Source organism: Crotalus tigris, unplaced genomic scaffold (genome assembly GCF_016545835.1).
Source record: "Crotalus tigris isolate CLP2741 ecotype Arizona unplaced genomic scaffold, ASM1654583v1 scf7180000024437.13266115, whole genome shotgun sequence".
NCBI lineage: Eukaryota > Metazoa > Chordata > Lepidosauria > Squamata > Viperidae > Crotalus > Crotalus tigris.
The window spans coordinates 1,193,115-1,215,853 of record NW_024100606.1 but is presented as its reverse complement, the minus strand read 5'-3'; the positions used below and the strand labels follow the sequence as shown (position 1 = coordinate 1,215,853).

The window sequence follows — 22,739 nt, the reverse complement described above, 5'->3', positions numbered from 1 at the left end:
CGCTGATCCTGGCGCTTCTGCTGAGCCCAGAAGAAACGCCGATCAGCATCTCCAGGGTCTTGTGATTTACATTCAGATGCTTGGCAACTGACTCATATTTATGAGTATCCCAGGGTCAGATGAAATGACCAAAACCTCCTGCAACCACCCAGCAGATGGGGGGAATAAAAACCAAACACTCCCCCACCCTACCCCCACTGCCAATCCTCAACAGAAATGCTCACAACAATGAAAACCTCGGACAGGAGGAAGAATGCGGCCGGGCGGGCAGGCAGGTGTCTTGCTCAGCTGTGGTTTGGGAGCACTTTTTTCAGTGCCATTGTAACAAAGAATAGTCACTAAGCGAACTGTTGTAAGTTGAGGACTACCTGTACTTTATCATTATTTTCCTTTTGGGGGGGGTCATCAAGTTTTTGACACCTTGCTAGGCGACTGGTGGTACTCGGATATTGCCATATCCTAAAAGTGGTACAATGGGTGAAAAGGTTGAAAAGCCCTGGTATAATATATTGTTTCCTAGTTTTTACTTATTGTCCTACACTTATTCCCAATTGTTCATTTCCATTTGGGAACAATTAATGCAATTTACATTATCATATTGCGGAGTTCAGTTCAAGAGTTTACTGTGTGCTAAAGTAGCCAGATCCTTTTCTATAAGGAGCTGCTTCTATTTCTGCCTATCCACTTCTTAGACACTTAGTAATTTGTACTAGTGAACTAAATTTTATTCTCTTCCATCTCAAATACATAGGTCTATTTTCACTTCTCTCCTCTTCTTCACTCTATTTTATAATTCTCACCTGAAACTGCAGATAATTCAGTTGATAGAACATAGAATAATAGAGTTGGAAGGGACCTTGGAGGTCTTTTAATCCCACCCCCTGCTCAAGCAGGAGAGTTCATATCATGTCATATCAAATGTTTCTCCAGTCTCTTTTTGAAAGCCTTCAATGATGAAACACCCATAACTTCTGAACGTAACCTATTCCATTGGTTAATTGCTCCCACCTTTAGGAAAATTTTCTTAGTTCTAGGTTGCTTCTCTCCTTGGTTAGTTTCCAACCATTATTTCTTGTCTTGCTTTTTGGTGCTTTGATCTTAGAATTCAATCCAGGACTATTTCATTTTATCCCTTCTTTTGGTTTCTTTCTTGCAGATGATGGGATGGTGGACAAGGAAGCATTTATGAGAAGTGTAAATGCCATTTTGACGAACCAGCATAAAGGTAAGCTGAAGCATAAAATTGAACGAAGAATCATAACACTAAAGATATATTAAGATTTTTTGTTGAAACATTTCACATTTGAGTGACCATTTCAATTAAAACAACTTAGAATATACAGTATTTTTATGATACTATATATGATATGATAACATGGTCTAACGTTTCAGGATCATGCTGAAGACTGAAAGCAGCAAACAAGTTATCTATGCCCAAACTATATTTTACTTTCTAATTTTCCACAAAGTTTTTATTTCTCTTTTCCTTGTGTGGTCTCTTTAAAAAAGCTACTTGAAGTTAAAATTAGAATCAAAAGGATGGGAGGAAAAAGGTAGTTTTGTTTTGTGTCTAAAATGCTTCTGTACAATGAATATTCCAGTAGTATAGGGAACATGAAATTGGCAAGAATCGGACAACCCTCCCAATTTTGTTGCAATTGCAGCTAATTGAAAGAGGAAATTCTTGACGCCTTTCCTAGGGGAGAAAGAATATGGGCCAATTACTCCTGTGGGGTTCAATCTAGACCTGAGCAAATAATGTAAAATTTATTTCAACAGTTGATCTGATTTAGAAAAACAGTCCAGCTCTGATTTAGAAAATAAATCTGATCCCATTTGGGCAGTCAAGCTCACTTGTTAAAATAAGTCAATTTGATTTGTATTTGAAAGTTGATTAGGAAGTCATTTCTTTAGGTACAGAGAAGCATCAAAATTACCCAGATCAATTTGGAGGCAAGCAATTCAATTCAATTCTTTGAACTAACAATTCAGAAAGCCAAAGATTTGATTGAATTGCTTCACTCATGCCCTTGTCATCGCACAGTTCCACTATTGCTATGTGATCTACCTACCTACCTACCCTTTAAGACCATTAGAAAGCTTCACTAGCCCAAAATGCAGGGCCCATGGAGGTGGCAGCCACTGGTCAGAAGACTTCCACCTGAGATTCAAGGTGCTGGTTAGGTTTCAAATTCATATACAAACATTTGCTAAGTGAAAATAGAATTTACTCAAGGCTGAGTAGATAACTGGCAGACTAGGAAAGGAACATAAATCAAAACAGAGTCTCTGGGAAAGACAGCTTGCCTGGGTAGTTTTGCTTTGAACAGGAACATGTGGAAAAGAAGTCAAAATCTAATCCAAAATTCAGAGAGCCATGCCAGGTTTGTCAGCCAGTCCAAAAGTTTGAATTTCAAGATTCATGAACAGGAATGACATACCAGAACAAGAGATCAAACAGTGGTTTCCAACAGAGAAGCACAGATCAGGGCTGTCTCTTAAATCAGGTGTAGCCAGCCGTCTTTAATTAAGGGAACTACTTCCTTGCTCAGCAAGGAATCCCATTCAGTGTCTTTGCTCTGCTTTGTGCTCAATTCACCGAGTCCGAGGGCTTGAAGCCATCATCAATGAACTGCTCCAGCTATTCTAATGCTTCTTGTATTTGATCAGCCTGAGGTGATTTTCTGGCTTGATATCTTCTGAAGTTCCAGCTTTGTCAAAGTCTCAGTTCTGAGGCACAACATTATCTATATAGTGTTACATGGTACAGGACCAAGTTATTTGAGAGATTATCTATCTCTCATGGTTTTTTGCCCAAACTGGGAGAATTGGTATGCTCTGTGTCCTATTGATTAAACAGTGCCATCTATCAGGATCCAGAAAACATGCTTTCTTTGTTGTGGTATCTGCTCTCTAAAATGAGGTTGATGGATAGAAAGGCCTTGAAGACCTAGCTATTCTCCCAGATCTTGTCAGAAGCCTTGGAGTAGAGTGGATGGAATCTCTTGGATCTGCTTTTTTGTTTATTTTTCTATACTGACTGGCTAAATCCCCTCTTGTCTGTTTCTATTGTGTTTTCTTTTTGTTTTGTTTTGTTTCTATCCCACCTTTATTTTGTTTACTATATTAAGAACCTCCCAGAGCTGATTTGGAGTTGGAAGGCACCTAAATTGAATTACTTAATTAATTAAATAAATAAATAATAGAAATTGAATTGAAATGGCACAAGAATGAATAGCAAAATTTTTGGAAATATGTTCAATTAAATTGATGACATTATTTGGGATTCAGTACATGCCCATTAAATATTTCTCTTCTAACAGACAAAAGAGTAGATGTCAATACATTGGACTCCATCCTAGCCAATATGGGCCTTTATCTAACAGACCAGGAAATTAAGGAGGCTCTAAAAAGGACAACCTTTAACAGTGAGTATCAGACATATAGAAAGGTCAATGTGTCATCCCCTTTCTAGGCTTCCAGAGAATCATCCTATCTTTTCTCCTATGTAGAAAAGCAGCTTGCAAATAATTACCTTGAACCTTTAAGAAACCCACAAAAAGGGGGAAAGTTAATCAATTCTTAACCTACTGTTTTCATATAGCCAGGGTTATTCTGAAATGTTAAAAATACATGGGGAAAATGGATGGATTTTATTTAATATATAATTTGAACCTTAATGCTTCATTTCTATACCAGCTATCTAGATTTTTTCTGGGTTATTTCTATTAATCAAACTGGTGAAATGCTTCATTCACCAACAACCAGCTCGGGGGATCAATATACATTAAAAAAAACAGGTGGAAGTTGTATTAGAACATTGTGGCTGCCATCTTGAGTTATTTTACCAAGCTCTACAGACACTCTTAGCTCACTCAACTTTCTATACTTTTTCCAATTGAAAGGTAGTGTTCCTAATATTTTTATGCTGCTGACTTATTTGATAGAGAATAATGAAATTTTCCAGAGAAGAAAGCAGCTATAAACAAAATCAAATTAATGTTGAAATGATTATCAATTATTAAGATAAAAGCATCTTCATGGGAACATTTTTATTGTCAAGTCTAATTTTTTTAAACTTATAGAGGATATGACTATGAATTTGAAGGACTTCATGTGGGCAGTTGATGACCTCCTCAGTAGTCAAGGTGAGTTTTAAGCCTTTCTAGAAATAATGGGAAGGCAACAGATAAATGTTGTAATGAAGTTTGGAGTTCCTGTAAGTCAAACGGATGCTCCAGGGCTAAAGCCTGTTTGATTATGATAGAAGAGCCAACTATAGAAAAGGACATGAAAAACCAACTTCATTGGCACTGCAAGTATCTTAAGATAGCTAAAAGTAAGTCAGACAAAAAAAAAAAAAAGCCAGAAAGACTTAATGCAGACATGCTAGGGGCAAACCTACTGAGTTGCTGACTTAGAAGATACTGTACAATATTTACTGTTGATAGTAAAGAAAAAGGAAAAGAAAGAAAAAGATTCCCTTGAATGAATCTTTATGAACACACCCATGCAGGCTTTGGGGCAAAAATACAGAAGTGGGTTGCCGCTGGTTTTTTTCCTGGTAATGATTTATATTCCCCTTGATTTCCTTATTGTCTTTAATGAGCTCAGACCAGTGGTGGAATTCAGCCAGTTCGCACCAGTTCAGCAGAGGCGGTAGCTAATTTTTTAAAAAAAAATTTAAAAATATTTTATTAGACTTATATAAATGAGGAAAAACTAGGAACAATACAGGTAGGGGGAGGGAAGGGAATGGGGAATTGGGATGGAAAAAGGTTTTGTTGCCCAGGCCCAGAACGGACTTCCGGAAGCGGCATCCTCACAGAGAACAGGTTGTTCACGTATTTGAATCCCACCACTGGGCCAGACCATGTTTCTTTTTTGTGATTTACCAGGTTTGGCTAGATATAGCTAGGCAGAGAGAGGCCTTGGTTAAAATCTTAGCTCAATTTATAATCTTACTGCCCATTTTTCTGCATTGTGTTATATCAGTTCTGCATCTGCAAAGCTAGGATAATAATTATTGCTATGAAATAAAATGAACAACTACTGGGATTATTTCTGAAATGATAGTTTATTTCTGGAAAAAATAATATTAATTACTGTTTTTGACTAAAGAAGAACTAGAGGATGTTGACAGCTTGGATGATATCTCGGAAGATACAGAATTCTTCCTAACCCCGGAAGAAGAGCAGGGTACGTTGAAGATAACAAAGTTTAATGGTAAAAGTATCTTGTGGTTATAAACTCATTAGATACTGTAATTGGCATTTTTAAAATTAATTTTCCAAAAATGTTACATTTGCATGTTGCATAGAAAGTCTAGATGTTTAATTATTCATAGGTTTTGTGTGGGTGGGTGGGGTTGACATATTTAATAATAATAAGGTGACTAACTTTTTTACAATGAAAAGAGGACACAAATAAATTGAAGAAAAAAATATCGTAAATAAAAGAAACATTTTATTCATGCAACAATAATATAGAATACAATATGATAAATGCATAATAAAAACATATGTAACAATAACATTTTATATTGTAATTATGCTTACATGCCGCACCCCCGCCCACAGCCACCCCGCCGGCACTGCTGCCCCGCCATGTAAAGCGGGCCCTGCGGCTCCCAAAGCACCAGCTGTGCCGGCTCCGGCCCCGGGGGGCAGCCAGTCAACACACCCTGCCGGCAGCCGCCCCACCAGCACCACCGCCCACCCTGCACAGCCCCATGTAGAGCAGGCCCCATGGCTCTCACCCCCACCCGCAGCAGCCCCGCCTCCCCTGCCTCTTGCGCCCGCAGCCATTAGTAATAGTAATAGTAGTAAAGTTGGAAGGGACCTTGGAGGTCATCTAGTCCAACTCCCTGCTCAGGCAGGAAACCCTACACCATTTCGGACAAATGGCTGTCCAGTCTCTTCTTAAAAACTTCCAGTGTTGGAGCATTTACTGCTTCTGGAGGCAGGCTGTTCCACTGATTAATTGTTCTCACTGTCAGGAAGTTTCTCCTTAGTTCTAGGTTGCTTCTCTCCTTGATTAGTTTCCACCCGTTGCTTCTTGTCCTGCCTTCAGGTGCTTTGGAAAATAGCTTAATTCCCTCTTCTTTATGGCAGCCCCTGAGATATTGGAATACTGCTATCATGTCCCCCCTTGTCCTTCTCTTCGTTAAATTAGACATACCCAATTCTAGCAACCGTTCCTTATGTGTTTTAGCCTCCAGTCCCCCTAATCATCTTTGTTGCTCTTCTCTGTACTCTTTCTAGAGCCTCAACATCTTTTTTACATCGTGGTGACCAAAACTGGATGCAGTATTCCAAGTGTGGCCTTAACAAGGCATTGAAGAGTGGTATTAATACTTCACGTGATCTTGATTTTATTCCTCTGTTAATGCAGCCTAGCACTGTGTTGGCCTTTTTGGCAGCTGCAGCACACTGCTGGCTCATATTTAGGTGATTGTCTACTAGGACTCCGAGGTCCCTCTCACAGTTACTACTATTGAGCATGGTGCCACCTATGCTGTACTTGTTCATTTGTTTTTTCTTGCCTAAATGTAGAACCTTGCTTTTTTCACCATTGAATTTCATTTTGTTAGTTAGTGCCCAGTGTTCAAGTCTGTCCAGATCCTTCTGTATCTTAAACCTGTCTTCTGGAGTGTTGGCTATTCCTGCCAGCTTGGTGTCGTCTGCAAATTTGATGAGTTCCCCATCTATCCCTTCATCCAAATCGTTGATGAAGATGTTGAAGAGTTCTGGGCCCAGAACAGAGCCCTGGGGCACTCCACTTCCCTCCATATAGATGCAGTTCCATTGAGGACCACACACTGAATACAGCCGGTCAGCCAGCTACGGATCATCTGGTGGTGGTGCTTTCTACCCCACATTTTTCTATCTTGTCAAATAGTAGGTTGTGATCTACTTTATCAAATGCCTTACTGAAGTCCAAGTAAATTATGTCCACAGCATTCCTCTGATCCACTAATTTTGTCACTTGGTCAAAGAATGCAATAAGATTTGTCTGGCATGATCTATTTTTGACAAACCCATGTTAGCTTTTAGTAATGACTTTGTTTGCCTCTAGGTGTTTGTTGATTCGTTGTTTGATTATCTTTTCCAGGATCTTCCCAGGTATTGATGTCAGGCTGATAGGTCTGTAATTTCCTGGATCCATTTTTTTTTCCTTTTTTGAGGATGGGAACTACATCAGCTCTTTTCCAGTCCTCTGGTAGTTCCCCTGTGTTCCAGGATCTTTGAAAAATATAGTTCAGTGCCTCCGATATCACATCTGCCAGTTCCTTGAGAACCTTGGGGTGTAATCCATCTGGTCCTGGCGATTTGAACTCATCTAGGCTGGACAGGTGCTCACTTACCATTTTCTTGCCTATCTCGTGTTTCTATTTTTTTTTATGGCACTATTTTTGATAGGTTGATCTGTTTTTTCCCTTTGTGTAAAGACAGATGCAAAAAATGAGTTAAATAGTTCTGCTTTCTCCCTGTTGCTTGTCACCTTCTTGCCACTTCCACCCACTAATGGACCAATCATTTCCTTCACTTTTTTCTCGTTTTTTTACATGTTGAAAGAAGCTTTTTTGTTATTTTTGATTTTGGTCGCAAGCCTTAGTTCATTTTGAGCCTTGGCTTTCTTCACTTCATCTTTGCAGGCTCGGGCTATTTGCTGATATTCTGACTTAGTTATGTTCCCCTCTTTCCACTTTCTATACTTATCCCATTATTGCCCTAGCAGGGCCGAAGATCAAGAGAAAGTTACTGTGGTGTCGCCGCTCCAATCTCCTCCAAGTACCTTTGGGACTAACTAGAAGATGATGTAGTTGGGTAGCAGGGAGGGGTGCAAAGTTCCTGCCAATTCGCCTTCGCTGCAGACAAGTTACATGTGCAAAATTTGCTGGCCGGGTGTTTTGGCACGCTCAGCAGCAATTCCTATTGGCTTTCGAAAGCCAATAGGGGGAGTAGCACAGCTCACGCAAAAGTTGAAAAAAAAACCATAAAAAAAAGGGTCCGGAACGCCATTCTGAGCGTTCTATGAGAAAAAAACAGCCCTGCAGTTTAGTCTTCAAATAAAGAGGAGGACATGTAGGAGGACACTTTTCAAGGGAGGACAGAACTCACAAAAGGAAGACTGTCCTCCCTAAAGGAGGACAGTTGGTCACCTTAATAATAATAATAATGATAAAATTGGAAGGGACCTTGGAGGTCATCTAGTCCACCCCCTGCTCAGGCAGAAAACCCTATACCATTTCAGACAAATGGCTGTCCAGCCTCTTCTTAAAAACTTCCAGTGTTGGCGCATTCACTGCTTCTGGAGGCAGGTTGTTCCACTGGTTAATTATTCTAACTGTCAGGAAGTTTCTCCTTAGTTCTAGGTTGCTTCTCTCTTTGGTTAGTTTCCACCCGTTGTTTCTTGTCCTGCCTTCAGGCGCCTTGGAAAATAGCTTGACTCTCTCTTCTTTGTGGCAGCCCCTGAGATAATAGAACACTGCTATCACGTCTCCCCTCGTCCTTCTCTTCGTTAAACTAGACATACCCAATTCCAGCAACCGTTCCTTACAGTATATGTTTTAGCCTCCAGTCCCATAATCATCTTTGTTGCTCTTCTCTGTACTCTTTCTAGAGTCTTCCATCTATAGTCCAATATGGTGCTTGCTCTATACCTTGTACTGAGCAGTATATTGTGAGTAAATAAGTTCTAGTCACTATCACTCTCATTTTCAAAACACCTTCAGGAAGCTTTATGGAACAGTTAGCGAGCCTCCAGAAATTAATATTAATTATATCAATGTAAATCTTTAAGAATGTATCTTGACAACTATTATTATTAAGTTGTGATAATTTACATAAATCTCAAATTTCCTGATGACCTCACCTGGCAGTTTCATCTCAATTACAAAAAATGCTGGTGACAGAAAAAATATCTGAGAAACTTCATATAGCAGTTAACCAAACATACAATATGAGTTTTTAAGACTTTGGAGTGAACCACTGCAATTCAAGTGTCCCAAACTCCTCAGGTGATCTAGAACAGGGCTTTTCAACCAGTGGTACGGGTACCACCTGTGGTACATTGGCACCTGGCAGGTGATATGCGACCATCTTAGAAAAGTGGTAGCAGGGGAGGGGAATGAGCTGAACCAGTAGCAGCACCGCACAAGCCTGAGCGAGAGATGGCTAGAGCTGCAGGGCTCTCAGGGCTCAGCGGAAGCCCCAGGATCGGTGTTTCTTCAGGACTGTCAGGGCTCAGTGGAAGTGCCAGGATCAACGCCAGGCTCCAGCTGTAGCTCGGCGCTGATCTTGGCACTTCTAGTGAGCCCAGAAGAAGCACCGATCAGCTGGAATGTTGGAGCATCTCCAGGGTCTTGTGATTTACATTCAAATGCTTGGCAACTGATTCATATTTATGACGCTCACAATGTCCCAGGGTCATGTGAAGTGACCAAAACCTGCTACAACACCCAGCAGATGGGGGGAATAAAATCCAAACACCCCCCCACCCCACCCCCACTGCCAATCCTCAACAGAAATGCTCATAATAATGAAAACCTTGGACAGGAGGAAGAGTGCCGCAGGCAGGTGTCTTGCTCGGCTGTGGCTTGGGGGGCACTTTTTTCAGTGCTACTGTAACTTCGAACAGTCACTAAGTGAACTGTTGTAAGTTGAGGACTACCTGTACTTTATCACTTTTTTTCCTTTTTGGGGGGTCATCAAGTTTTTGACCCCTTGCTAGGCGACTGGTGGTACTTGGATATTACCATATCCTAAAAGTGGTACAATGGGTGAAAAGGTTGAAAAGCCCTGATCTAGAACAGTGATTTTCAACCCATGGTATGCCTATCACTGGTGGTACTTCAGCACCTGGCAAGTGATATTCATATGATGGGCTGAAAAGCACTGTTTTTAAAAAAGTGTAAAAGTATAGCGGCAGGATGAGTGGCAGCATCGCACAGGCTGTGGGAGAGTCAGCTGGAACTGCGATGTTGCAGGAGCTCTGCTGAGTGCCTAGGATCAGTGCCAGCACCAGCTAATTGGTGCTTCCAGGAGCAGCGCACAGCCTTGGGGAGAGGAATCAGCTGGAGCTGCACCTAAGAGAAGAAGAGGAAGATGGGGGAGAGATGAGAGGATATAAAAGGAAGAGGTTTGGGCGGGAAAGGGAGAGAAAAAAAGAAAGGGAAAGAGAAAAGGACGGAGAAAGAGAGACGGAGCAGTGCACAGTCTTGGGGAGAAGAGTCAGCTGGAGCTGCACAGAAGAGGAGGAAGGGAGAGAGAGGAGAAGATATTAAAGGAGGAGGTTTTGGTGGGAAATGGAGAGAAAAAAAAGACAACAGGAAAAGAGAAGGGAGCGGATAAAGAGAGACAGAGCAGCTTGCAACCTTGAGGAGAGGAGTCAGCTGAAGCTGCACCAAAAAGAAGAGGAGGAGGAGAGAGAGGAGAAGATATTAAAGGAGGAGGTTTTGGTGGGAAAAGGAGAGGAAAAAAAAAGATGACAGGGAAAGAGAAGGGGACAGAGAAAGAGAGATGGAGAAGAGACAACCAGGAGAGAAGGGACAGAACAGCAAAGATTACTGTCAGAAAAATAGGCACAAGTTTCCCATTAAAAGTGTGGTAAGTGAGTGTATAGATAGTTTTCAACCTACAATTGAGCCTAAAATTTATGTTGCTAAGTGAGAAATTTGTTAAATGAGTTTTGTTCCATTTTACAACTTTTCTTGCCACATTTATTAAGTGAATCACTGCAGTTGTTAAATTAGTAACATGATTATTAGTAACATGAATCTGGTTTCCCCATTGTGACCATCATATACTGTATATGAATCAGTTGCCAAGAATCAGAATGTAAATTATGTGACCCTGGGGATGCTGCAATGGTCATAAGTGTGGAAAATGGTCATCAGTCACTTTTTTCTGAGCTGATGTATGTTCAGTCACTAAACAAACTGTTGTAAGTCAAAGACTACCTGTACTTTACCACTTTTTTTCCTTTTGGGGGGGGTCATCAAGTTTTTGACACCTTGCTAGGCAACTGGTGGTACTTGAATATTGCCATATCCTAAAAGTGGTACAATCTGTGAAAAGTTTGAAAAGCTGTTCTAGAAGACTTCTTTGATCAATAATATTCAAAGCCAGCGAGAGATCCAAATGATCATCATATTCTCTCTTTCCACCCCTTGGCAAAGGCTGCTTTAACCCAGAATCCACTCTAAAGCCAGACTTAAAATTATGATTTTAATATGAATTTTAGATATTCTGGTTACTATTTCTTTTAATTGCTGTTTACTACTATAGTGTTTCCTGAGGAAACAAACCTGTAAGTTAAAAATTATATTTGTGAACAAACAACTATGAATCTTCTCATGAGGGACTATTAGCCATTTTGGGGTTTCATCTAGAAGTTACCTTTATGTTTTTTTTCCCTGCAATAAATATTTGAATATCATTTTTTTTTGCTTGCCATTTTTCTTTTGCAGAGGATGGAACTGCGTATTTAACAGATTTTACAAAGATCTGCGGTGACAGTTGCACCTTCTGTAACATTGAAGGTAAGTTTGCTTTTGGATGATGCAGGTAGGACAGAACAGTTGAAGTGGAGGTTTTTAAGGACAATATCCCAGCCTGCAGTGTTGCTACTACTAATCAGGTGTTCTAAGCATTACCACAATATTCTAGTAATAGACAATCAGGAAAACAATATATATTGCTTATATGGGGATAATAATTTAGCATCCACACAAATTGTTAAGCCCTTAACAAAAATATCTCAAAAAGTGAAATATTTTCTTGAATATTTTGCACTTTTAGATTTCTATAAAGTTCACAATTCAATAAAATAATAAAATATTAGTCATCATCCTTACTTACCTGGACCTATTAGTGTACAAGTTCTTATTTCCCTTTTGAATTTCCTTCCGACACTGCTAGTAATTAAACTGAGCTAAATTGAAAATTCCTTAATATTTAGGAGTTAAGTTAATCAATTAGTCTAAGAGTCATGAAGCAACATCAGAGTATATTATCACTGATTTTTTTTCCTTATATATTTTAATATTTCACCTTTCAGCATCCAAAGGGGATCAATTGTCTTAATATTAAAACTTCCTATCACCATCTTTTGATGGAAGGCATTTTTCTGGCTCTATGAGTTTTTTGTTTTGTTTTGTTTTTTTTGCCTTGTGGTATAATGAGCTCCTGTGACAAGAAAATTGAGCATTCTTGAATTGACCTTTACTCTTTAATTTTTTCTTCTTCTGTGTTAATTATATTGTCATGTTATGGTTCTTCAGTGATGTTTCTTTGTGAAATTGTCCTTTTCTTTTTCAGCAAGATTGTGAGAATAACCCTTCACCCAAAAATGGATATTTAATTTGCTTTGCCTGTTGAGGTAATAGGGAGAAGTGCATGAAAGATATATGGTGAATGACTTTCCTCAAGTACAAGAATCTTTGGCAATCAGAAAATTAATCTTTTTTGAGTTGCATTTAAGTAACTGGATTACGTGGAGGAGCAGTCAAAATTATATTTTCTGTGATGCAGCCTAATATGCCAAAATATGCATAATATGCCAAAGATGCTGATCCCTACACATCCCTGAATTCACTGTTAGCATATGTTGTTAGAGAAGAGTTCAACAGGATACATTCATAGAAAGTGTGTAGTAGCTGATATTGGTCTTCACCCAGGTTCAAGTTAACCTTTGCATGAAATTATTTATTGTTGTTTCCGTTTTTAATGTAGTTCATTTTTTTTATAGCTGGGCTTTCACAACAAAATGTAGGAAATTCCTCTCAAGGACAAAAGAAGTAGATGTTATGTAACAAAAGTCTGCAGGAAAATTTAAGATAATATTTCCCATGATAGAGCATAAACAGAAAGGAAAGATAGAATTTCCATCTCTTTAGAAAAAAAAAGAGACCAAAAATATATAGAGAACCAAAATAAAACAGCAAAGCTCTTTTAAAAACTAGTAAAATATAAAGTCTTTGCAGTAGTCCTTGTAGATGTAAATCAAATCAGATTACTTTTACTACCAAGAAGAAAGCCTTTACACCAGGGGTGTCAAATTACCGGCCCATGGGCCAGATGCGTCATGCCGGCAATGGAAGAAAAGTTGCAATATGTCGTGGCACGTCATATGATGTTACGAGTTTGACACCCCTGCTTTACACTGTCATGTGGCAAAAACAAAAGTGTTTCCTAATTCCAAAGCAAATAAAAGATTACATTGCTTTGCTAAATAGAGTTTAAAAGGTAATAACAAACACCTTGAATTGGGCCTGGAAGCAAATTAGTAATCAGTGTAGCTTGTTCAACAGCAATGTTATATGTGGCACATCGGGGCCCTCCATAATGCTGCGCATCGCTGCATTCCACAGCATATAAGTTCCATGCTTAATTCATGCATAAAGATAAAGAAGGAAAACAGATTACTTTACAAACTAATGAAGAGGTAACAAAATATGCAGTGCCAAGTCTTTAAGATTCTCCATTCTTTGTCCAAGGAGTAGCAGGGATATTCTTGGCCAAGAAAAATACAAGGGTGCTTTTAGCTTCAAGTTACCTGCCTGGAGTCCTAAAGGATGTGTCTTTTTGCTCATGGCCTCCAATATCCTTGGGAATCAATAAAGATCATTCTTATTGTCAGTAACTTTGATTATGGATTGACATTAATCTGCCCACTTGGTCATGGCTATCCTTTTATTAGCCAAGCTGCTTATCAAACCAGCCTCCTTCCTGGATTTCTATGAGCTCTGTATAACTAATCAGTTTATGCGTTTTAAGATCCTTATTATTACTAGGGTTACTGGTTGTCCAGGGTACATGAAAAACAGTTATAGGTCATAATGTCCTGACCACAAGCAAGTTTTAAATTTTTAATCCTATAAAGTTGAAGGGTAACTGTCCCATGGTAGGAAGTTATATGAAAAGAGAATGTTTTAGGAGTTATGTCATGTGCCTCCTTCAGAACTCTCTTCTTCAATCTGATATGGTCTGGATGTGTTAGAATATAGACACCATCATCCTTAATCTGCAGTCATTTATCTTGCTGGCGGGTATGATGAGTTTTACGCAAAAACATGTGGAGGTAACCAAGTTGGAAAAGACTGCAGAGAACATTCAAAAATTTAAAGGATGTGCTGTTCTTCTAGGAGGGGAAGTCAGGAAGGATAGAATAAGTTCATAGGATATGGGGTTTGATGACATCAGAAAGAGACAACTTCCAAAATTAGTTGACTGTTGTTGTTGGACTTCCGTGGTTATGTGAACAGAAGGCAGTCCTATACACTTTTGCATAAGAGAAAGTTAAACAGGAATTAAATATGCATTTCTAAGCATCATTGCTTGACTGGTCATGCATGTTTAATACAAGATCATTAAGGATAATGATATATCATGATTTATATTTCAGAAACCAAATTGTTACAGAGGGGACTGTTTTCAGGTGCTTTTCAGAGAGGAAACAAGAGCCTCTTGGTACTTTTGGATTCACTGTTGATTCCCATAAAAAGAGAACAAAGCTCTCAGTTACTGTCCATATACAATGTGCAAAAGCTACATCTTGTGGCTAGTTCTTTGTTCTAGCACTGATAGTAATATGAGAATAAAACAGTTCATATTTATGCTTACAAATGTTTGCAGAGCAGGTATCAAATTGAGCAGCATATTACAGAGATGATTGTGCTACCAGTTATAATCTTATGATGGTCCTGGACTAATGAAGATCAGCATATTAAGTTGACTGGATGGTCTTCAGTAGAAAATGGGTGCATAGTTTTAATATAGGAGTATTAATGCTGGATTTGAATATTTCCCTATATGCTTTTCTTCCTTTTCATACACTATTGGTATATAATGAATATAATACTGTAGCCTGTTTCCCATGAAAGCTTCAATCGTTAAATGTGATTTAAATAAGTTTGCATGGCTTTTAATATAAACCAGCTTGGCTATGGTCAAGAGTAGCTAAATCTACTCTTGAATCTCTGACAAAGAATACGTTCTCAAAATTATAATTCTCAAGCCTCTTAGAGAAAGATAACCAAACCACTTTGATATGAATTCATATGCATTATCTGGCATTCTTGCCTTTTTCTGCTTTTAATATGTGTGTCATTGTGATAGAAAGAACTGGCTCAGCCCAAAGAAATGGGCGATGATTCAATAACAGGAAGAGAATTGCTGGTCCTAACAGTAGATGTATTCTCTTTTCTTCATAGGAACATATCCACATAAAATGCCAGATGCAAAGATGTTCAGGTTGCCTAGAATGGTGGAGAAGTCACTCCTCCAAACACCAAACAGGTCAGCAGGATTTGTCTATCCAATTTCTTCTCTCTCACTGAAGCTTTCATTTTTCTTCCCACATCATCTGAGGATTCCCCCAAATCATAGGTGTCAGCTTCATTAGATAGACCAGATCAGGAGATCAACTCCACAGGAAAGCTAAAACTACTTTTACTGACATTGGCTATAATAAGAAAGTTTGAAAATCTGATTGTACTGTATTTCCTCCTCCTGGTGAGCTGACTGACACTTCTTTGTTCCTTTTTGTTCCCTCCAGGTTGTTTTCTGCGTCATCATATTTTGTATTGTGCTGTTTTTGTGTCATTTTTTTTTCAAATAATTGTATTAAGAATTATATAGAATGAAAGTCTATACAAACTACGAAAAAATACAAACAAAAAGATATGAGTTGGGTGGCTTCTTCATCTTCTCTTCCTTCGTGTATAGTCATATATTGAGTTAAATTTACATGTTAGAAGCATTAACATCAAAATAATATGAAGAATACTTAATTGAGAAATTAATTTATATAGTTTAGCAGAACATGGTGCTAGTTACATTGTGCGTTTATTTGTTTAATTCTTTAGCAATATATTCTTTACTTTCTGAAATGTCTGGCAGTCTGCCAGCATTTGAGGTCCATAGTTTTTACCTCTATTCTTTGGGCAAAGCTCCAAGAGTAAAAAGAAAAAAATAACATGCTGCTGGTGGTGCAAAATCTCTCAAATAAAAGAAGATAGATAAACACAAGCATGAATATTTAATGAAATGCCTCCTTAGGTCAAGTGGGATTGAGTAGTGAGTCTTCAGGTCTGGAGTGATGAATTTAAAAGGGCTATTTGTTACTTAATCCTATTTGTCTCACATATTATTTTGGAATACTGTATGCAAATCAGTATTCAGATGACATCCTAATATTTCATAATAAAACTTTCAAGAAATCAGAGTCTTTAAAAATCTTAATAGCAAATCATTGAATGATGGCTTTTCTTACATCACTGATTATTAACAATGACTGTAGTCAATAGTTTTTCCAGAAACATCTGCATTTTGCATCCAGTATTTCCCCTTTTTCAGAAAAGAGTGGGGTTCTTGGAAATTAATCAGTATTGTGTTTTGTTTTGTTTTTTAAAAAAAATTGGACAGAGTTTTCCCTTCTGTGACTTTCAATGAGGAGGCCAAATCTAAAGCAGTAAAGAACCTGAGCAAACCACAGCTAGAAGGTATTCTCCTGCTTATAAATCATATAACTTGAATTTTCTCAAGGTTCTGTATACAGTCTGTAAGGAATTTAAAGGTGGGGCTGTTTGTGGTGAAGAAAATGTTGAGAACCACTGCTCTAGTAGAATGGCTTCCCCAATTTACAACAACAGCATCAGATTGGATAGGGAATAGAGTAGAGTAGAGTAGAGTAGAGTAGAGTAGAGTAGAGTAGAGTAGAGTAGAGTATATATATATACTGTAGAATAGAAACTTCATTGTCACTTTCAATGTACACTAATCAGCATATTTTAAAATGAAATTTCACTGCATTCAGCTCTCAAAAAAAAATACCATTATGCATATACTCACATATACACACACATGTATACACAGAGAAACATCAGTCTAGTTAGAATGTGTACATATACCTGGCAAGGGAAAAAAAGAATCCTGCAAATTTATAAGATGGATAGCATAAGGAAGAAAGCTGTTACAGAATCTAGTAGTTCTGCTATAAATACTTTGAAACCTCCTCCCAGAGGGGAGCAACAGAAACAGACCGTGAAGTGGGTCTCTAACAATGCTTTGAGCTTAAGTTTTAGAGAAGAAATTGTCAAGTTTCTCATAAAATAGTTTCCAGATTTGGGGACTGGAGTGGGAGGATATGCAATCTGGTAGTATGAAATACAAAATGTAGAAAATAACTACATTTAAAGTTCTGTGGAAATCAGGGAAGCATCTTTAGTTTAAATCATCCAATGCTTATCTCATGTCCTCCAAATATATTAATCATCATTTCCCATCATTCCCAGAAAGCATAGTCAATTATGGCTGATAATTACCTATGACAATTCGTCCAGCATGATGGAAGGGAACACATTAGGCTGGCCTATTATTTCTTTAGTTCATTAATTCCCAGAGTATAATGGAATTGACTAGGAATCAGATGCAAGAACAGGGTACATTCATAGAAAAAGAATGGTGAGCAGATACCTGGTTCTTCTTGCTTCCACTTCTCCTGAGTCTCACCTCCTACTTTTCCTCTCTCACTCTGTATCTCTGCATAGCCTTCCGTACAGCTTATGATACATTTAGAAAGGACCTTGATGGCATAATTGATCTGGCAGCCCTAGAGAACACAGCCCATAGTTTAGGAATCAACTTAACAGAGGAGGAAGTTCTTGACGAACTGATATATGCTGACATGGATGGTAAGTGCATAGTGATAGACCTTATTTAGTGGTGATAATTAGGACCAACAATGCCATTGCTAAACAAAGCAATCACTAAGTGGGAAATTACACCACCATAACTGTTTTCTGATTTGAAATTGACAAAATTAATCAGTTTCACAACTTTGTTTTGTTGGTCTCCTAATCATTTCCCTGCCTTTTAAAATGTTCACCTTTGCACTGAAATAAATAGCAGGAAGTAAATTAATGATTGTATTAACATTCATTGGAGAGGTATGGAATATGCAAGAAAAGCAGTCCATTGGTGCAAGCAACCATGATCACACTATGCAAACAGCCCAGTGTATTCTCTATTATGTTCCTGTTTACCCTCTTGTAATTTTTTCCAATTTTCTTGCTCTCCATGGGGGGGGGGGGAAATAAAAAAATAAGCACAGGATAACACATATTGACTATAACTGCAATCATGTGATTGATGGATGCTACAAAGATCCTAAATACTGGTAATGGTTGTAAAATTAATTTTTAAGAATTATTTAACTGAACAGTTGCAGAATGAGGCAGTGCTTGATTTCTTATATACAATGGATGCCTGTGAGTTGGAGAGAGTTGAAAAGCTGTATAAAGCTAAAATTCAGATAGCTTATATATACAGGTAGTCCCTAATTTACAACAGTTCATTTAGCCACCATTTGAAGTTACAACCGCTCGGGAAAAAGTGACTTATGACCATTTTTCACACTTACGACCGTTGCAGCATCCCCATGATCACATAATCAAAATTCAGATCCTTGGTTACTGACTCATACTTATGACGGTTGCAGAGTCCCGGGGTCATGTGATCCCCTTTTTCAACCTTCTGACAAGCAAAGTCAATGGGGAAGCCAGATTCATTTAACAACTAAGTTACTAACTTAAAAACTGCAGTGATTCACTTAACAGCAATAGCAAGAAAAGTTGTAAAATGGGGCAAAGTTCACTTAACAAATGTCTCACATAGCAACAGAAATGTTGGGCTCAATTGTCATAATTCGAGGATTATCTGTAGTTTTACATCTTAGTTTTGATAGGCACACTCCCACTTACTCACCCTTAGACCAATGGTAGAGAATCAGGAAGATGGCCTTGAAACAGTCCTGAAGGAAGATAGCATTAGGAAGAGATTCAGGCTGACTCTTCCCTGACTTTTTGAGGTAGGAGAGGAAAAACACACCTGACTTACAAGATTCTGCTTATGTAATCTATGTCTTGGGTTCTATAGTTTTTCCTATTCCAAGGTTTTATAAATTCTATACTTCTTCCTATGGAGCCAATTTCCTAGTCCAATCTATATTCTAGAGCTGATGCATTCAGATCATTTCTTGAATTCCTTGCAGAAACCTGCCTGATTTTTTGTTCTGCTTTATAACTATTAGTTACTAATCCCCCCCCCCATTTCATGTATATATCAGATGCTAGACACAAACAATGAAGCTCTTTGCCTTTATAATCTGTACGTGGGCTTCTCAGGAGCAACAAGCTGGCTACAATTGGAAATAGGGTATTAGATAAAATGAAGTTTCAGTCTCTTCATATTCTGGTGGATAAAAGGGTTTAGAAGAGTGGCATATTGGTACATGTTTCACAATTGATTGTCTTCCCCCCCAACCCAAAAAAATCCAATGTTTTCATTGCCACTAGCAATATTGTACCATTAGCTGCCAAATAGTTGACTGACACATCATCCCCCATGAATTCTGCTCTCAACCAGCATGCAAAATTCCAGAAAACATAATCAGCTCTTGCAAGCTGATATCAGCCAGTCCAGCACATCACTGAATCAGAATCAGAATTCTTATTCCCATATACACAGGAATAAGAGATAACATGCTAATTAGTGAAGTGTACAGATAATCCTCAATTTATAACCACAATGGGGACTGGAAAATTTCGCATTAAGTGATACAGTTATTAAGTAAAGCATCATGTGACCACATCCCAATTTTATGATCATTTTTGCCACGGTCATTAAATGAATCACTGAGCAAGACATCATGTGATCATGACTTGCAATTCTTATTGGCTTCTCCATTGATCTTGCTTGCCAGAAGCCAGCTGGGAAGGTCTTATATAGTGATCGCATGACCCTGGGATTCTGCAACCATCATGAGTGTGAGCTGGTTGCCAAATGCACAGTCACAGATGTGACCTCAAGGACACTGCAACGATCATCGTTATTTTCAGTGCCATCGTAACTTTGAATGATCACTTTGAATGGATAGTCGTAAGTGAAAGACTACCTTTATAGTTCAGGCAAGATTGTTGAGTTGCCACTAGAAGTAAGAATAAGGCATAATTGGAAGTAGCTTCTTTTTAGTCTAGCTTATTAAGTGATTGTTGTTGATTTTTTTCTTTTGTGGGAACTGTTTTTCAGGAGATGGAAAAGTAAATTTTACAGATTTCCTTAACATCATCACGGATACCAGGCGATTCATCCAGGCTGTAGGTGAGAAGAAAGAACTTCTTCCTAGTAGGACAGATCCCTATTTCCCATATTGGATCAGAAATATTTCTATTTAATATTTATGTATTTATTAGATGTTTTATAAATAACTGAAAACAGAGAACGTGCATAATATACTTTCCTCCTCCTATTTTTCTCATAATCCTATGAGTAAGCTGGAATTAGAAAGAATAACTGGCCAAAGTTAAGTAGCTGGCTTTCATGCCTAAAAGAGGATTAAAACTCACACTCTTCATTTAACACACAATTACAAACTGGCTCCTGTTATATCTATAGGAGAAGAAGAGGCAGAGTGTGGGGGCAGAATTGAAAGAGAAATCAGTCTGGAGTCATTACTTCTCACAAGTGATCCAAGTCCATCTTCCCTTGAGTTCCGTTGATTCTTATATATAGTACCAATTTGGTGCTGATAGTTGATTAGATTCTTGTAAATATGTGTGAGCAATAAATCCCCTTAATTAGAATTTAATATGAATTTTGGCACCTGACAATATCTGTGATATAGTGTCTAGCTTGGCCACATCAGAATATTTGATCTTCCAGCTCTCCATCTTTTAGGGATGATGATGTTTCATCACTGTTAGGACCTTTCAGGAACTAGATACAGGGACATGAAAGGAGCCCAACTGGGCGTTTCCCATGCAACAGTGATGTCACTGGCTAAACCTTTCAACCCGGAAGCACCTTGGTGCTTCTGACAAGGAACTAAGTAGCAGCATTAACAGTAACTAAGGAATCAACCAAGAAAGCAGCACTTTTTAAGGAATCAACACATAACTAAGCTCTTCAGGTAGATTAGTGACTAGCTACATATCACTGACTGATAAAAGTACTTTTACTCTGTCACTTTCCTATGCTATCTTCCAGCCATTCTAAATTTGCCATTTCTTGCCCAATGTAAGTGACTATAAGGTGCCTGTATTCTCTGCACTGCCTTTGACCAGAAGTTTCTGCTTTTCCATACCCACTGAGAGTCGCCATTACCTGGAATGCATAGTCCTCTCTCTGAACTGCAGAAAGCAAAAGAGAGAGCAGAGAGGCAATACAGATAGTCAACTTACAAACATTCATTTAGTGACCGTTCAAAGTTACAACTGCACTGGAAAAAGTGGCCTACAATTGCTTCTTCCACTTACAACTGTCACACGATCAAAATTTATGCAATTGGCAATTAGCATATGTTTATGATGACTGCAGTGTCCCATGATTCATATGATCACCATTTGCGACCTTTCTAGATGGCTTCCGACAAGCAAAGCCAGATTTGCTTAACAACCATGTTATTAACTTAACAACTGATTTTCTTAACAACTATGGCAAAAAGACATAAAACTCACTTAATAACTGTCTTGCTTAACAACAAAAATGGTCTCAATTGCAAATACAAGTCAAAAATTACCCATAGTAAGTTACAAAATGGGAGCAACCCCCTGCTGAAAGTGTGGTTTCCATTTCATTTTAGATAAGATCCAAAATTAAACTTCAGATTAGGTAAACAGGCTCTTCAACATTAAAGGAACTAACAATGGAAACTGCTCCATAGTTTAGTTTTATACCCAGTAATTATCCTGGAGTGAATGAAAAAAAGATTCCCTTTAGCTTTTTAAGAGAGTTAAATAAACCTTGTGAATTGACTCAGGAGTTAGGACTTTCCATGCTTTTCTGAAAAAAAGAGACAGATTTGTGTTCTCAGATGAGGGTAGTCTTATGCCACCAGCCCTTCTGCATAGTTGTTAGCCTTCTCTTTTCTCACTCTGGCAATTTCTTGAAGTAAATCTTCTATTTCCCATCAGCTCCTAAGAAAGATGACACAGAGACTGTTGATGCCCGTGGAATCTTGTTCTTTGAGCTCTTGTCAAAGCTGGTGGAAACATCTAAACTGCCAAGGCATAGTACTACGGCTATTGTCAGGTGAGAAAAGGGATCCTAAGCATATTGCATGTGCACAAAAACATATAGACTAATTCATATATTGTGCTTAATCATGTTTCCTTGCACGTTTGTATGAACCCAGAGACTCATTTCTTGTTACAAAAGGGTTCAAAAAGAAAGTCGTTAAATTTTAAGGGCATGGAATAATCCTTTAGTCACTAACATCTTCACTAACAACAATTTAGATTTAGAGTTCTCCAAAATGACAATATTTGGGGAAATGTTTTAAATTTGATTCACATTTTATTCATACAGTAATTTGAAAATTTTCTCAATTATACAAGACTATTTCAATAGGAATCTTTTCTTACAATCACAGCTAATGTAAATTATCTAGCATTCTTTAATTTAGGAGGGTTTATTTTTTGTTCTTGGAAGGATTGGTTATCAGTATAAATCTATTTATTAAATCTAAATACTAGTTAAAAAAAGACAATGCATATTTTTCCATCAGGCATTTAGTACGAAATTCCTATTTCATTCATGTTCTTCATTGAAATGTCATTTGCATTTTTCAAATTATTCTTCACCTTTCTAAAGATTCCTCCCTTTCCATTTACTGCTGTGTATTATGTGAAAATCTCTGTTGACCAAAGTTTGATGAATGGCAGTAATAATTTGATG

At 38.1% G+C, this 22,739-nt stretch overlaps 1 protein-coding gene across 7 annotated transcripts in view; it reads left to right on the top strand.

Moving 5' to 3' along the window:
* The window catches only part of LOC120302749 (reticulocyte binding protein 2 homolog b-like), a 145,619-nt gene that overhangs the window by 97,078 nt on the left and 25,802 nt on the right, over window positions 1-22,739 (top strand). For 6 of the 7 annotated variants that reach the window (XM_039331626.1, XM_039331623.1, XM_039331624.1 and 3 more), the window contains 10 exons: window positions 1,157-1,225; window positions 3,324-3,428; window positions 4,086-4,148; window positions 5,122-5,199; window positions 11,474-11,545; window positions 15,218-15,302; window positions 16,431-16,507; window positions 17,555-17,698; window positions 20,094-20,165; window positions 21,977-22,094. In XM_039331626.1, the coding sequence (XP_039187560.1) occupies window positions 1,157-1,225; window positions 3,324-3,428; window positions 4,086-4,148; window positions 5,122-5,199; window positions 11,474-11,545; window positions 15,218-15,302; window positions 16,431-16,507; window positions 17,555-17,698; window positions 20,094-20,165; window positions 21,977-22,094 (883 nt within the window). The remainder of the gene's footprint in view (window positions 1-1,156; window positions 1,226-3,323; window positions 3,429-4,085; window positions 4,149-5,121; window positions 5,200-11,473; window positions 11,546-15,217; window positions 15,303-16,430; window positions 16,508-17,554; window positions 17,699-20,093; window positions 20,166-21,976; window positions 22,095-22,739) is intronic. The other variant, XM_039331627.1, reaches the window with a different exon arrangement.